Source organism: Stenella coeruleoalba (genome assembly GCF_951394435.1).
Source record: "Stenella coeruleoalba genome assembly, chromosome: 7".
Lineage (NCBI taxonomy): Eukaryota > Metazoa > Chordata > Mammalia > Artiodactyla > Delphinidae > Stenella > Stenella coeruleoalba.
Genome location: NC_137153.1, coordinates 116773165 through 116789651, shown reverse-complemented (window position 1 = coordinate 116789651; position 16487 = coordinate 116773165). Strand labels below are relative to the sequence as shown.

Here is a 16487-nt window from a genome sequence, read left to right as displayed (position 1 = left end):
TCTCGGAGAGAGGCCGCGCCCGGGAAAAAGGGCGGGAACCCAAACACTCACAGACAATCCCCCCCTCCTCTGGGCCAAAGTTGCCCCCAGCTCCCGGGAGCGGCCGCGGCCTCCGGCCCCCGGCCCGCTCCTACCCGGCCCCGGTCGGCCTTACCTTGAGCGCCAGGTGGTGGACGCGGCCCAGGCCAGGCTCGACCAGCAGCTGCAGCAGCCCCAGTAGTGGGAACAGCCGAAGGCCGGCGATCAGCCGAGGACTGCGGGAGCCCGAAGAGCCGACGGGCGCCGGGGCGGCCATATTTGTTCCAGCATCACCAGCCGCTTCCTCTCCCGCCCACTTCCGGGGGTTAAAGGGCGGCGGCCGCCGGAAGGGCCTGGAAGGTGGGGTCAGGGGCTCCGCGGCCAGCGGCGCGGGGACTGTGGCTTTTTTCTTGGAGTGTGGGGCCCGGGAAGTCGCCGAGAGGCCTAAGCTGGCTACTTCGAGGCCGTTCAGTTGGCTTCCGCTGTGAGGACTTTAGGTTTAGCCAGAAGAGGTGGCGCCTCCAGTGGGGACCCTGTGGCGGTTGCCATGGCAGCAGTCGCTGGGCAGACCAGCCCGGTCGTCGCCTCAGCCCGGCGGAGCTTGGAAAGCGACCTTGGGCCTGCGCGACTCGGCCCACCGAGTCACCCCGCTTTCCAAAGGGTGGGGGTACCGCCAGGGTGCCTGGCCGTTGATGGGACTGATTTCCCGAGCACCGTTGACTCGGTGGAAAATGCCAAGTTCGTGGCTTGTCTTTTAGTCCTTTGGTTTTTTTGAGGCTCTTCACACTGAAATTTTTGACGAAGTGGTTGTAGTGATAGGAATTTATTGAGCCCTTATCAGGCACTTCGTTAGACCTTTTGTGTGCATTTTTGCATTTAATCCTTGGAACAATCTGATGAGATAGGAGGTAGGTATAAGCATTATCCCCCTTTACCGGTAAGCAAACTGAAGCTCTAAGAAATCAAGTCATTTGTTCCAGGTTGAACTGGGAATCACGTGGAAACTACTAAATACTGTGTTATATTGCTTCATGCTAGTTTATCCGACCACTAGAGTATGAATCTTTTAATTCTGTGTGGAAACTTCCTTTGCCTCTTATCTTTGGAATTTGTAGGGAGACCTTTTTTTATTATTATTTTTTAAATTTATGTAAGGAGATCTTTAAGGGAAGGAATCCTTCAACTCACTATTTTTTATCAAGGAGTTGTAGAGGAACGTGCTTATTAAAATTGCCAATAGACTAGCTAGGTTTATTTAGTTTTTAGTTTTTTGAGTTTTTTTTCATTGTTTTTGTTTTGTTTTTCTTGCCACACAAATAATGCATGCTCCTTGTGTGCAATCATTTAAGCAAAAGAGGAGAAAATAAAAACCACCAGGAATCCCAATACTGAGTGACTATCAGTGTACTAATGTGTTTTATGACAGAATCAGATTCTTTGTTTTTAACTGGACCTAGAAACTGAAATTAACATGATATATTTAAATGGAGCTAAAGTGCTGCACTCAGGTTAGAAAGAATCAGTTGGGAAAGTACAGAAGAGAGGAGGGAGGGTCCTAGATCTTTTAGCTGTGCAATCATAGTAGTAAAAGTCATGAATCTATGAATTCTTCCCTTGAGTCAAAAACCAGTACAGGTTCTGTCACACCCTCTGCAAGAACAAAAACAGGGTACTGAGGTGTAGCCGAGAAGCTAGAAAGGCAATGTTTACTGTTTGGTGGTTTACTTCTTTCTCCAACCTCATATCCTTAGCCATCTATTGTGAATATGCAACCTTACTTCTTTGAACAGAATTCTCATCTGATCTTACCCCATCTTACAGGAAACTGAGAAGAAGAAACTTTATTGTTTTAGAAATCCACAAAGGAGATAATAGTTAATCTATTTATTGAGCAATTAAGTTTGCCAAATATTCTGCTAAGTACTTTATATGTACATTTTATAATTTAAGACCAAAATCTTTATAAGATCTATATTTTTGTTCCTTTTTTAAAGATAAGACTTGGTTAGATAAATTAATTTATTCAGGATGGTCTGATCATTTATAAATGACTCTTATTCAGGCCTCTCCCATAAAGCCCAGCACTTAATCCCTGTCCTGCAATTGTTTCAAAAATTTCATTTCATACGAGGCTGGAAGGGTCCTTAGATAATCAACAGATCCTTTCACCTTATTTAACAGATGTGAAAACAAATCCAAGGAACTCAAGTGATTTGCTCAAGATCACACAATGAGTTGGGTAATTTTTGACAAGCATCTTTAGAACCAGGACTGGAGCCTCATCTGCTTCAGAACAGGGTCTGCGCTTCTTGCACTATACCGTACATGGCTTTCTAATTCTTATAATTTTATTATTATTATTTTTAATTCTTATAATTTTAAATTTTCAAAAAATAAAATCCCAGAATCTGAGTAACCAGTGTGTTATCAAGTGAAATGCAAGAGAAATTTTCAGAAAGTATTTTAACAATCAGCAGTATGAAAGAACATAGAAGAAATGTAAAATAGTTGATACTTTCTTTTAGGTATCTAGAGGAAATACCAAAGGCAGTTAGCTGATTCTCACTTCAGTATGAAACTAATCGTTAAAAGAAATGGGGATTTTCAAGTGCAGTTTCATTTTTAAGGGCAATTTACAGTGTTGGAGTATTATTATAGTTTACTTTTTAAAGTGAGGTACCATTTTTGAGAATCTCTGGTTTTAAATTTGAATATAATAGGCTTCTAAAAACGGATTGATCAGGAAGAATATTAATTTTATTTAATATTATAATAACTAGTTTATAAAGTAGAAGACGTTTGTCTTTTAGTCTCTGGAAAACAGTTTTACGAGGGCTCAAAGCTGGGTTCTTATTCCTTGCTTCTTTTCACTTGGGAATTATTATGTGACCTTCACAGGGTCACATACCAATGGCATCTGTCCAGACGTTTATGAGGAATAGTTTCTTCAGGTATTTGAGAACTATATTGTGCCAGTCATTAGCTTGGAATTGAGAGAAGTAAGAAAGGGAACACAAATTACAAAGACTTAAGTGAAGTATTGATTAGACAGTAACTTCTCAAATTCTGTGAAAACTGCTATCTTGGCAATTTTATATTTATTTATATATTTTTATATTTAAACACATGATTTCAGAGTTTCAAGAACAGATTATTTGCATAATCATGGTACTGTAACTGGGAACAGACCTGTTGAGTAACAGAACAAGTTAGGCCTGCCTCTCCCTGGCAACATTTTCAAAGGGGCATTAAACTTTGAGGTACTGACTGAAAAGGCCTGGAGGGGCTGGAAATACTGTCTCCTAAATCTGACTTTCAGCCTTATCCTCTTAGTCAAGTGGATTTTATTTTTCTATTTCCTCTAACCTTGCAAGGTCCACTGAAGTTTGCCACTAGTAGCAGAATTGGTAGTTTGAACCTAGTGTGATTCATAATGTTTAGCATCAGTTTAGAAATTTCCAGAGATGTTTAATGTAATTATTGCGTTAATATTCTCCAGTTATGATTGCCATTTGTCTTTCTTATCAAAAGAGATGACATTTCAGACCAAAACCCTCTATAAACACAGTGTAGCGAACCAAAAGTCAAATTGGGGTCTGGCAACACATTCAGAAGTCAAATGTCACTTTTGTTCTTCAGCTTGAAATGTCATTTCTTGGGGCATGGGGGAAGCCCACGGCCTCTCCTTGCAGAGAGTGATCTTGGAAAAGCTAGGCTCTGACCCATCTTGAATCCTGCAGGCTGCAGAAAAATTTCCAATTCACTACTCCTCAGTTTGGTGGCACAGTGTGTAACTTGCTCAGCCACATACAGCTGGTTTTTCCTGATTTTATGCACATCTTTATAGAACTTCAGGGGAATTCCACTATCAGGTACAAAAATTGGTTTCAGTTTTAAGATTCTACTCACCACAGAGTTCCTACTTTTATCCCACTTTAGCTTTTTCCACTAGAGTTTGAATGATAAGTAAATGGAGAATTTAAAGCTAGAAACTGATGGAAGCTATTTTAACGGAAAAAAAAAATCTTCAGAATTTCATTAGGAAGAGTACTTCACCAATAGACAACCGCCAATCAATTGTAGTTCAGGCAGTCTGTCTTGCTGCATCAGAAGTGCTTTAAAGGATTGCTTTACTTGATAGAGGAAGTAAAAATCCTCCAGAAAACAAGAGGAAAGGAAAGGGAACCAATACTTGTGCCCTCACGTGCTAAGCATTTTACATGTATTCTTTTTTTTTTTTTTGCGGTACGCGGGCCTCTCACTGCTGGGGCCCCTCCAGTTAAGGAGCACAGGCTCCGGACGCGCAGGCTCAGCGGCCATGGTTCACTGGCCCAGCCGCTCCGCGGCATGTGGGATCCTCCCGGACCGGGGCATGAACACGTGTCCCCTGCATCGGCAGGCGGACTCTCAACCACTGGGCCACCAGGGAAGCCCCAAAGGTTTCCTTTTAATATGGTTTCTCTCTTTTTTTTTCTGCCGTCCCTTCCTCTTTGTCCCCCTTCTTTCACTTCTTTAGAGCAGCAGGTTGCTTTTCCTCCTGATTAGCATCTTTTCACAAGTGGTCACTCTGGTTTTGAGAAGTCTTCTAGAAGGCAGTCAAGTGTACTTGAAAAAATATTAAACCTTGGTAGGAAGGGAAATTGAGGTGAATACTGAGGCAGGGTCTTGTTAGATGATCTGCATTTCACTTACCATTTCCAAATAGCCAACTAAACTGTGCAGTATTGTTTGCATTTCTAACCCCTCCAACTCACTCTGGCTATTAATCTACCTTGGGAGATAAGTGGATGGCAGTTCTGATTGTTACACATCTAGCAGGCTTGGGTAAAGAGTTCCCAGACCTGGTAACTGAGAACAAAATATTTAAATACACACACTAAAAACAAGGGGATGGAGGGAACTTGTAACTGAAAAAAGACCAAAACAGTTTTGACAGTTTAAATTTATTGTAATTCTGTCCAACAAAGGAAGTAGAACTTGGTTTATCTGCAAGAGTAAAACACCACCCTTGCTCCACCCTCTCGTGGAGAATAAGCTGGTTGAGGCTGGGTGTAGTGGGACTGGAGAGATGCACCACTGTGAAATATTTCTAAAATGGAGCCCATTTTAGGAGTCCACAGTTATTCAGAAAAGTCAGTAGCATTAGCTGAGGAAGAAAGAAAAGTTGGGGAGAAAAGGCCTACTGATTCAGAGGAAGGAGTTGGAACTCAAGCAATTCTCCATTCCTGGAATGTTATTTGTGTAGACCCTCCAAATACAGAGAAAAAGGAGTCCGTATCTACTGAAAGATGAGCTCAGTTTACCAACAACAGGCCAGGTAACAGGTGCTCATTTCCTTGATCCTCGCCAGCACATGGCAAGATGGCTACGTTATTAAATAACTCCATTTGTCAGGCGAGGGCTCTGAGCTTCTAGAGGTGGAGGCATTGTCGGAGGCCACCCAGCTAGTAAGTGCGGGAGGCTGGATTGGAACCAAACGCGTTATCTGTGGACCCAGCGACTTTCCTTTTACCCACTAAGCGGCAACGTGATTTCACGTCTGAGAGTTTCTTGGCCGAACAAGTTGGAAATCACTGGTTTCAGAGATTAGAAATCACTGGTTGTGCGCCCCTGGATTCCTTCCCCAGGAATCAAACTCTAAGCTGTTTGGCCGCTCTTTGCCTCGACGTCCCTCTGTGTGCAGTACACAGACAGCACCGTACCAGGCCCCACTCCCACCGCGCAAGGCTGCAAGGCTCCTCGGGCCTCCACGGTTGCCGAGCGGTGGGGAAACACCATGCGAGCGAACTCCTGTCGGTGTGAATGGCTGCCAGGGAAAAGTATGGTCCTGAAATTCAAAGCGGCGGTCGGCGCAGGGGAGCAACCTCAGGCCTCTGCAGAGCACCCGTAATAACAGGGGCCGGCTATGTTCAAAGGCGAGTGGTTGTCCTAAGAGCAGAGAGTGTGGTTGCTAATAAGTAATAAAAAAAAATCGGGGGGGTTGGGGGGGAAGGTCCGGGCCTCCAAGTCCCGGCGGTCCCCCCTCCTCCCTCCGGGTCCTTCCGGACCCCCGGGCCACGTGGGCGGGGCGGAGGGCCCCTAGGGGGAGGTGGGGCCGGGGGCGGGGCGCGCGCGTGCGCGAGCTGTCAGGCCGACCCCGCCCCCGGCGTGCAGTCCCGCCCCCTCCCGCCCCTCCCCCGCCCCTCCCGCCCCTCCCGCCCCTCCCCCGCCCCTTGCTCTCCGGCTGTGGGGCGGGCGGGCTGGCGGGCGCTGCGGCGACCGCGGCTGCTGCTTCCTCGGGCCATTTTGCTGAGGAGCGAAGGGGAGGAGGAGCCGCCGAGGAGACTCAAGGCGAGGAGCGGCGAGCCGGAGGAGGCGGCGACCGCGCGGGCACGGGCTTTCCTCGATCGCGGGGATCTCGAGGGGCGAAGGGATCGCCTGGGAGGGGGACTGGAGAGCCGCGCCTGCCGCGCGGCGCGCCCCTTCCCGCCCCCTGCACCATGAGCTGGGGCACCGAGCTCTGGGTGAGTGAGGGGCTGGGCCCGCCGGGATGCTGGGGAAGGTGCCTGGCGCGCCTGGGCGCGGGGCGCGGGCCGGGCTGCCCGGGTGGAGGCGACCGCGCGCTGGTCGGGGTCCCGGCGGCCTGGGGGTAGGCGCTGGTACGGGAGCCTCTCGTCGGCCTTGGCTTGAGCAGGAGGTGCGAGCCAGATTCGCCCTTCGGAGGTGAGGGGCGCTGGGGTGGGTCCCCGGCGGCCCGAGCAGGGGGTTCGGATCAGGGTCCCCCCGCGGCCTGAGCCGGAGGCGCGGGCGGGACTCCCTCTCCTCGGCGCCCCGAGGCCAGCGGTGTGTGTTGGGAAGAACCTTAATCCCCCGGAGCGAGTAACCGATGCGTCGCGGGCCGACCCAATGGGGGCGTGGAGGCCCGGGGATTTTCAGGGCTGCGTTCGGTGTTCGGCGCCCAGACCCGAGGTCCTCGACTGCTTTCTCTTCGTGGAGGTGCGGGAGGGTCGGGCGCTCCTCCGGGGGGCGGGGCGGCCCAGGCGGGGCCGGTCCCGGGTCTTGGGTTTTGGGGCGCAGGGGCGAGAACTGGTGTCTTCCTCCTAGTGGCGAGGACGTTTGCACTGTGGTGGTCTAGGGGTGCACTTGTGATTTTTTGAGGGGCAGCTCAGATCCTCGATTTGATGTGGGGACTGCGGCGTTTGGCCTGGAGAGGAAAGTAGTCGGAGTTAGAGGGAGATCTGGTGTTATCACCTTCAGGAAGAGGCATTCGCGGGGTAGATTTTATATTTTTTAACTGCTCAGAGGAAAGAGTCTAAACTGGGGTAGGGAGCGCCCCGCCGGGATTCTTAACCTGGGGCGCGGATGGATAAACAAGTAGCGTGCCGTCTGGAAGCTCCTCTCCCCGGACCAAGGCGACAGGAGGATGCCAAGGCGGTGCACAGGCCGTCCTCGGGGAGGAGAGGCAGAGGCTTGTGGACTGGAGCTTGTTTCCCTGCCTTCCTCTGGATTCCTGAGGCAATCACTAGGCAAGGGATGGGCAGAGCAGAGTCCAGAGGGAGGAGTAGATGAAATCTCAATTATCGCCCTGAAGTATTCTCAAGATGAGACGTTTCCCATGATGAACTCGAAAGTGCCTCCCATCGGAATCCCATTTGTAAAGGGCGTGGAGGAGAAAGCGTGGGGTGGTGGCTGCTCTCTGAGCTGAGGCGAGGAAACCTCACGTCAAAATAAAACAAGGTTAGAGCAGCTATAGAAACAGCGCATCCTCCCTTAATTTTTTTTTTTTTTTTGCTTTAATTGTTTTTACATAACCATTTCTTAGGCTCAGAAACAGCCACTGGTATTAAAACCCAAATCCTGAAGGCAATAGCTCCCTTACATGAAGATAACTCATTTTATAAACATCCTCTATCAAAAGGGACTCCAATTTTCGACTGATGTTTACAAATATTCATTTAAAAAATAAAGTAACACATGGTTTTAAGTATTTACACACGGCCAATTAGGCGGAATCTACCATTTTAAGTGTTGAATTTCTGTCTTCTTCTATTCCTTCTCCACTCCATTTGGCTCTTTTTACCTTTTCTGGGATGAGGGGAACAAATCAGAAGTAATTTTTCATCAAGAGAATAGAAAATTTGGCACGATTTTTTTTTTCACTTGTTCAAACTAGAGAAAGGAATTATTGGGGTGGGGGAATACAATATATTTCTGAGTGAAATAGGCTGTAGTTAAAGGAACTGAACACAATGGTGGGCACTTCACGGTGATGTTGGTGAACGTTATAGAAGGTGATCCAGAAGAGGGGGGTAGCTAAGAGAAGAAAACCAGTTAAATAGCTACAATCACCTGTATTCTGTACACTTCTTTTTGGAGGTAGAGGGTGGGAAGGAAGGCAAAGACAGGAAGTTGTTAAAAATCAGTCGGAACTGGAATATATATGAATGAAAGGAAATCTTGGACTTGCTTCAAAAGAATTTGGGGTGGTAGTGGATGGGGATGTCGATGAAGGGAACGTGCTTGGGAGTTGGTCATTGTTGAAGCTGGGTGATGGGTACAGGAGGACTTGTGATACCATGCTTTCTACTGTCTATGCTTGAAATTTCCTACAGTGAAAATAATTGGAAAAGACTTTTAAGGGAGAAGGTGTGTAAACTAATTGAGAATTTTTTTCACTTGTGTTTAAGTTTATGAGGAAGAATGACTCATCCGTTGTCTCTATACAAGTATATGTCAGCGAAGAGTTAAAAAAAAGAAAAAGGCATTCCAGTAGAGTATTGCCCTTTGCCCTTGAGTGGCTTGGAGGTTAATAGAGGGAAAAGAATGATCACATAATTTGTGCTAAGAGAAGTGCAAAATCTGAGTTTAAATTCCACGAAGTAGAAGGGGAACGAAATGTCTGTTTCCAGTTGCCTTGTTTTATTAATATTTGAGATTTTTAAAAAATTAGAATAATGAAAGATTCTGAAAAATAAACCTCCAGTTCTCTGGTGGTGAGAGACTCAGCGTTGTGTGGTGTGTTGGGCAGCAATGGGCAGCCTGGCAGGGCTGTGATTGAGGGTTTTCCTTGAATGGTGGCTGTGGGGATCATGCACATAGGTAATGAGATAATGATGGGGTGCTCAGGCCTAACTTGGCAGAATGATGCTTCCATATGGAGAGAGAAGGAGCTCTGGTTCCGTAGCCACGAGTTCTTTGTAATAGGTGTTTGCAGCTTTCATAGACCTTCACAAATACCATCAAGTTTCGCACACATTTTAGGATGCCAGCCAATGTGCATGCAGGCTTTTCAAAACGACAGGTTTCTAACATGCACTTTACATTAAAGGCCTGTTCTTAGCCACATCCTGCTTTGTAGACAGAGTAAAACCGTTCTCTTTTCTCCTTTTTTTTTTTTTTTAACCTCTCCATAGGCATAAACTTTGATATCCTAGGACGTTTTTGAGAAATCATGAAATGTCAGGAAGTTATCAGGCAATCATAAAAATGGACTCAAAACCCATAATTGGTAATAACTTATTGGATTAGATTGTATTAAAATAGGGGCTTTCTATTTTATATCAGAAGTTATAACAAAGTATAAATGGCTGGTTTAAAGTGATTAGGGTAAAATTGTTTCTGTACCAAAATTAACCAAAATGCATTTACTCAAGACTTTGTTTAAAAAGTCATGTTAATAGGCTGAATAGTTTTCACTGACTTGTTGAAATTGTGACTGGTCATTGGAGAAATGGCAAAGCAAGAATTTCTTACATTTGAATTTTTTTTTTTTTGGTTTTGTACCTACATGTTAGAAAGAAGTGAGAAGTTACTGAAGTGTCAGCTCAACTTTTTGTAAGCTTGATCATTAATGTGAAGTAAGAAAAAGTCCATTGGAAATTTTAGCTTTCCTTATAACTGTTCTACTCTTTGTGGCTAAAAATTTACTCAGTGATAGAATCTACCTTTATCTCCTAGTGTCCTCTCTGCCATCTTTCTTTTGGTGCTAATGAGAAATGGAGTAGCCCAAAATAATGACAGCAAGAAAGCAAACAGAGAGACCCGAATAATACATATTGGTTAACATATTACTATGTTAAGCCACCTGTGTTGATTGTACTTAATTTTTTTTCTTAAACCTACGTTTTTAGGACAGTGTCAGGCATATAATGTGCATTCCACAATTTGTTGAATATAATGACATTGATTGTGGTGTGCACCTTTAAGAGGCAGCAGTGAAAGAGTTGTCTACCAACTGGACCAGGAACAATGCCTGCCTCACAGTCGGGAGTTCAAGAAATATTTATTGAGGGACTGGAGCAACTAAGGGACTGGACCAATTGAGGGACTGGAGCAACTAAGCCCGGGCGCCACAACTACTGAGCCTGCAAGCCACAACTACTGAGCCCGCGTGCCACAACTACTGAAGCCCGCCTGCCACAACTACTGAAGCCTATGCGCCTAGAGCCCATGCTCCGCAATAAGAAAAGCCACCGCAATGAGAAGCCCGAGCACCACAACAAAGAGTAGCCTCTGCTCACTGCAGCTAGAGAAAGCCCGCGGGCAGCAACGAAGACCCAGTGCAGCCAAAAATAAAAATATATATTAAAAAAAAAGAAAGAAAGAAATATTTATTGAATAAATGAATGAATCCTTTTTTTCATTTTGTTTTAACATTTGCTGTTTTAAAGTAATGGGAGCGTAGTTTTAATGCCTTTCTGCACTTTGGCAGTTGTAAACATTTTTTAAAAAATAATTCTAGGCACCGTTTTTTTTTAAATAGACTATTTTTTAGAGCAGTTATAGTTTCACAGCAAAATTGAGCAGAAGGTCCAGAGATTTATGCTGCTTCCTCACAAATACACAGTCTAGATCTCTGTTTGGGGGGCAGGGGGCACACTGCACGGCCTGTGGGATCTTAGTTCAGAAGTGAGGAGTCGTAACCACTGGACCGCCAGGGAAGTCCCTCTAGACCTTTTTTTAAAATAATTTTTTAAATTAATTAATTAATCTATTTATTTTTGGCTGTGTTGGGTCTTCATTGCCCAGTTGCGGTGTGCGGGCTTCTCATTGCGGTGGCTTCTCTTGTTGCGGAGCGCGGGCTCTAGGCATGCAGGCTTCACTAGTTGTGGCTCTCAGGCTTCAGTAGTTGTGTCCCGTGGGCTTTAGAGCACAGGCTCAGTAGTTGTGGCACACGGGCTTAGTTGCTCCACAGCATGTGGGGTCTTCCTGGACCAGGGCTCGAGCCTGTGTCCCCTACATTGGCAGGTGGATTCTTAACCAGTGCGCCACCAGGGAAGCCCTAATGGACTGTTAATAGTTGCAGGATTTGGAGAATTAGTACCTCTTCTTACTGCCCAGTACTAAATGGAGTAGAGTACTAACAACAGTTCATAGCTCTTCTCCTGCTCCTTCTTCTTTAATCCTTCAGAGATTTCTGTTTGGGATAAACATGGCAAGACCAACAGGGGAGACATCACTCTTGGCACTTCGGTGAGCAGAGCAGAACTGCCTCAAAAAATAGACCAAATCAAGTTTAATTCTGTCGTCCCTGCCTCTCTATTAAAACAGGGTTTGCACAGTCTTTTCTGGTTAGTAGATTTTTTAAAATTAGTTTATTTTTTAATCTCTATTTTCTGTAATCGAAGTGTAGTTGATTTATAATGTTTCAGGGACTTCCCTGGTGGCGCAGTGGTTGAGAGTCCGCCTGCCGATGCAGGGGACGCGGGTTCGTGCCCCGGTCTGGGAAGATCCCACATGCCGCGGAGCGGCTGGGCCCGTGAGCCATGGCAGCTGAGCCTGCGCGTCCGGAGCCTGTGCTCCGCAGCGGGAGAGGCCACAACAGTGAGAGGCCCGCGTACCGCCAAAAAAAAAAACAAACCCAAAAACAAACAAACAAAAAATAATGTTTCAGGTGTACAGCAAAGTGATTCAGTGATATATATATATTGTTTTTCACATTTTTTTCATTATAAGTTATTACAAGATATTGAATATAGTTCCCTGTGCTATACAGTAGGTCCTTCTTGTTTATCTTTTTTGCTGATATATAGTAGTTTGTATCTGCTAATCCCAAACTCCTAATTTATCCCTCCCCGCCCCCCCCTTTCCCTTTTGGTAACCAGAAGTTTGTCTTCTATGTCTGTGAGTCTGTTTTTGTTTGTCTTTATTTATTTATTGTGCCGTGCAGCTCGGGACATGCGTGATCTTCGTTCCCCGACCAGGGATTGAACCCGGGCCCACAGTATTGAAAGTACCAAGTCCTAACCACTGGACCACCAGGGAACCCCCAGTCTATTTCTGTTTTGTAAATAAGTTCATCTGTATCATTTTTTTAGATTCCACATGTAAGTGATATGATATTTGTCTCTCTGGTTAGTAGATATTAAACAAAACAGGGGTGGTCAGGCGATTCTATGGTTGGAAATTTACCCATCAGCTTGTTGCCTTCACTTTATACTTAGATATCATCCTGAACATTGCATTTTTGGTAGGTAAAACTGTGTGTCAAGCACGGTAAGGGGTTTTGTCTGTGCTTACCATGTGACCACATTAGAACTCTTGCTTTACATTGGTGCGACATGGAAAGTGCCTCTTTGAAGGACTATTCAAATATCACCCACTTCCTTGCTAAAGCTAATATTGTGTTTCCTGCAAGTATTACTCATACTAGTTTCATCAACACCACCCACATTTAAAAATAAGGCTTTATTTTGACACTTAAAAATTGCAAGCTACCAAGCATACACGTATGCCCTGGGAAATTAATTAGATTTTGGAATGTGGGTGTGAAGTCTTCTGGAATTAGTGTCTGTAATGCAATATTTGTTTCCTGATTTAGTAATACATAGTCATACTAGCTTGAGCCTGGTGATGTGTCTAGGTAAAAAAAATTAAAAAGTCATAAAGGGCCAAATATGTATATTGTATTAAAGAGTTAGTTGGGAATATAAAAGATTTTAATATTGATTCTTTTTTTTTTAATATTGATTCTTTTAACTCATAAGCCTCATCTGTAAAGTTTATGCTAAATTTATGTAACTCAGGACTTCCATGGTGGCGCAGTGGTTAAGAATCTGCTTATCAATGCAGGAGACACGGGTTTGAGCCCTGGTCCGGGAAGATCCCACATGCCATGGAGCAGCTAAGCCTGTGTGCCAAAACTACTGAGCCTGTGCTCTAGAGCCTGTGTGCCACAACTACTGAAACCCTTGTGCCTAGAGCCCGTGCTCCACAACAAGAGAAGCCACCACAATGGGAAACCCATGCACAGCAATGAAGACCCAACACAGCCAAAAAAAAAAGAAAAAAAAAATTATGTAATTCTTTTTTTAATTTTAATTTTTTAAATTTATTTATTTTTATGCAGCAGGTTCTTATTAGTTATCTATTTTATACATATTAGTGTATATATGTCAATCCCAATCTCCCAATTCATCCCACCACCAGCCCCCCGCCTTCCCCCGCTTGGTGTCTATACATTTGTTCTCTACATCTGTGTCTCTATTTCTGCCTTGCAAACCGGTTCGTCTGTACCATTTTTCTAGATTCCACATATATGCGTTAATATACAATATTTGTTTTTCTCTTTCTGACTTACTTCATTCTTTATGACAGTCTCTAGGTCCATCCATGTCTCTACCAATGACCCAATTTCATTCCTTTTTATGGCTCAGTAATATTCCATTGTATATATGTACCACATCTTCTTTATCCATTCGTCTGTCGATGGGCTATGTAAATCTTAACAACTTCAATTGCTTAATACTAGCACTGTATTCATACCACCACTGCCAACAGCAAAACAGATGAAACTTCCAATTTCTTCCTGCAAAAGTTATTAAAACCTGTTCACATTTAAACTATAATATCACATTAGCTATATTGTGATTTCTTTTTAAAACTTTGAACACACCATTCTAATCATTGGCATGACGTTTTTAATAAGAATTATTTCTTAGGACTTCCCTGGTGGCACAGTGATTAAGAATCTGCCCTCCAGTGCAGGGGACATGGGTTCGATCCCTGGTCTGGGAAGATCCCACATGCTGTGGAGCAACTGAGCCCGTGCACCACAACTACTGAGTCTGCGTGACACAACTATGAAACCCGTGCACCCTAGAACCCGTGCTCCGCAACAAGAGAAGCCACTGCAGTGAGAAGCCCACGCACCACAATGAAGAGTAGCCCCTGCTCGCCGCAACTAGAGAAAGCCCGCGCGCAGCAATGAAAACCCAATGCAGCCAAAAATAAATAAATAAGATAAATAGCAGACCGTACCCTAAAGGAGGCTGTCCGCTAACCAGCTGGGCAGGGAGTCCTTTCTGGAAGAAGGATCTGAGCGGCACATCTCTGCAATGGCCACATCCTCATTATCCCCTTTTACAAGAGAGGAAATTGAAGCACAGAACGGTAAAATAACTTAGCAAGTTCACAGAGTAGAAAGCAGAGATTCAATCCCATGTCTGGGACTCTAGAGCTCTCCTTCTCGTCCTTTTTTTTTCAGTTAATACCATCAGAATGTATTTTTATTGTTTGCAGTTTTTATTATAGGAATATTCACACATACTTAGAATATGATGAACCCCTACGTACTCATCACCCAACTTCAATATTATCAATATCTTTGGCATTCTTGTTTCATCTTTTTGCCGCCACATGGTTTTTTAGAGCCCTCAGTCTCCCCCGCCACACACTGTAATAAATACTGTTCTGCCCCCTCCCTTTCTGAGGAATCATGCATAGAACCCAAATTCTCCCTCCATCTTTTAAAGTATGAAAACGGAAGAGAACCAACTTGTTAAGTGCTTGACACACCTTGATTGGGGTATTTAAATGCATCCTTTCATAACCTAACAAGGACCCTGTGAGTTTATTTCCATTTTATAGACCAGACCCACCCAAACAGTGAATGCTAGTGCTAGAATTTAAATATTTTTTTCCCAACACTAAACAAATGTTGTTTTAAAAAAATTCGTCTTCTGTGTTAGTAGCTCGTAACCCCTCTTTTCCCCATTACTCATATTTCCCCTACCACTGACGGAGGTTTTGCTTTCTAAAACATTTCATGTTACTCACACCGAGAATCATTAAGAACCAATGACTCACAGTACCGTGCTGTAAACGCAACAGAAACTATTATGAATGAAGCATCTGTTCTAGCAGGTGTTTCATATATGTCTAGTGATTTCCCCCCATTCCTTTAAGTCCGGAGTTTTTTTTTCTTTTTAATTTAAATAAATTAATTTGTAAAGGTATTAAATAGTAAGAGTAATATCAATTTTCTGATTTGGGGGTCTAACAAAATTATGTCTTGGTGAAAAGTATTTTTAATGAAATTGAGATGAAACAAAGAGAATTAGATATTGACCACTTTGGGGGTGCTCTGGCTGTCCCATGCAGGGCTTCAAAGTTTTGGTTCTTGAGAAACAGGAAACTAAATATTTCCTTTCATATCAATAGCAAAAGAAAACTTGGCACCTTTACAGGAAGCTATTCCCCTCGTATTTCTATTTGCACAACCCAAACTGAGAGTGGGTTCCTGGAATGCATTAAAATACCCGACCGGTCCTTGGGAGAAATGGCGTGGGCCCACGCAGGTGGACGAGACAGCCTGGAAGGGCTAAGCCGGGGCCGTGTGGCTTGCCTCATCCAGCATTTATTAGTGTCCCGCAAGTCTTCATCTCTGCTCCTCCTTTTTCCCGATCTATAAAGTGATGTGGTGATGCTCGCCTTCGGCTCCACAGAAAGCATAAAGATCAGTGCTTGTCTGTGAAGTGCTTTGAGACTGTTGGATGAGAGGTGATGGGGAAGTACTTAGGAGAGTCTAGGGGAGGGTTAAAGGAAAAAAAAAAATCCTGTTCCTTGAGAACAAATTGCAGAGCTCTCCTGCTGGAACTGGGACTTGTGAAAAATGAGCAATTCTAGTTTGCACAGTGCAGTCTGTCCTTTGATTTAAAATTCTGTTTTCATGTTAACCATAAAATAAAATAACTTAATAGTAGGAAAGTGCCTGGAAATCAGTGCTTTGGAAAGGAAATCTGGATTATAGGAGACTATGCATGTTTATCTCTTTTCTTTTTCCTTTTTTAAAAAATATAAAATGCACTGCAAAACTCTAACCATACTAATTTTTTAGCAATATACTTGGGTCTACTTAAGGGATAATTTAAATGTTATCCCTCAGAGGGAGATAGTTCTCTTTGACTATTAATACCATTAAAAAAAAAAAAAATCTACCAAAGTCACATTATTTCCCCCCAAATGCTGGATATTTGCTGCTTGAGACAGCTAATGAATTATTCTACATATCAGCTTAGTTTGAGATTGTTTTCTTCTTAGCAAAGAGAACTAAGAAGTTTTAAAATATTTGTGTTAGGACAGATATATATGGAAATGCCTGGCAATGGTTGTTTGGGCAAAGACATTTGTATTTCATGAGTGTGTATATGTATGTAAACTGTATTTTTCAGCATGACTGAATTTTTAAAAAAATTTTATTTTATTTATTT

General features: G+C 43.9%; 2 protein-coding genes across 8 annotated transcripts in view; one reads left to right on the top strand and one right to left on the bottom strand.

Annotated features, from left to right (window-relative positions):
- Window positions 1–1523, bottom strand: part of GPR107 (G protein-coupled receptor 107) — a 76583-nt gene extending 75060 nt beyond the window's left edge. For both annotated transcript variants that reach the window (XM_079925755.1, XM_079925754.1), the window contains exon 1: window positions 155–1523. In XM_079925755.1, the coding sequence (XP_079781881.1) occupies window positions 155–295 (141 nt within the window). In that variant the 5' untranslated portion in view covers window positions 296–1523. The remainder of the gene's footprint in view (window positions 1–154) is intronic.
- A 4739-nt stretch (window positions 1524–6262) lies between these two features.
- The window catches only part of FNBP1 (formin binding protein 1), a 140416-nt gene continuing 130191 nt past the window's right edge, over window positions 6263–16487 (top strand). For all 6 annotated transcript variants that reach the window (XM_079925862.1, XM_079925864.1, XM_079925863.1 and 3 more), the window contains exon 1: window positions 6263–6521. In XM_079925862.1, the coding sequence (XP_079781988.1) occupies window positions 6498–6521 (24 nt within the window). In that variant the 5' untranslated portion in view covers window positions 6263–6497. The remainder of the gene's footprint in view (window positions 6522–16487) is intronic.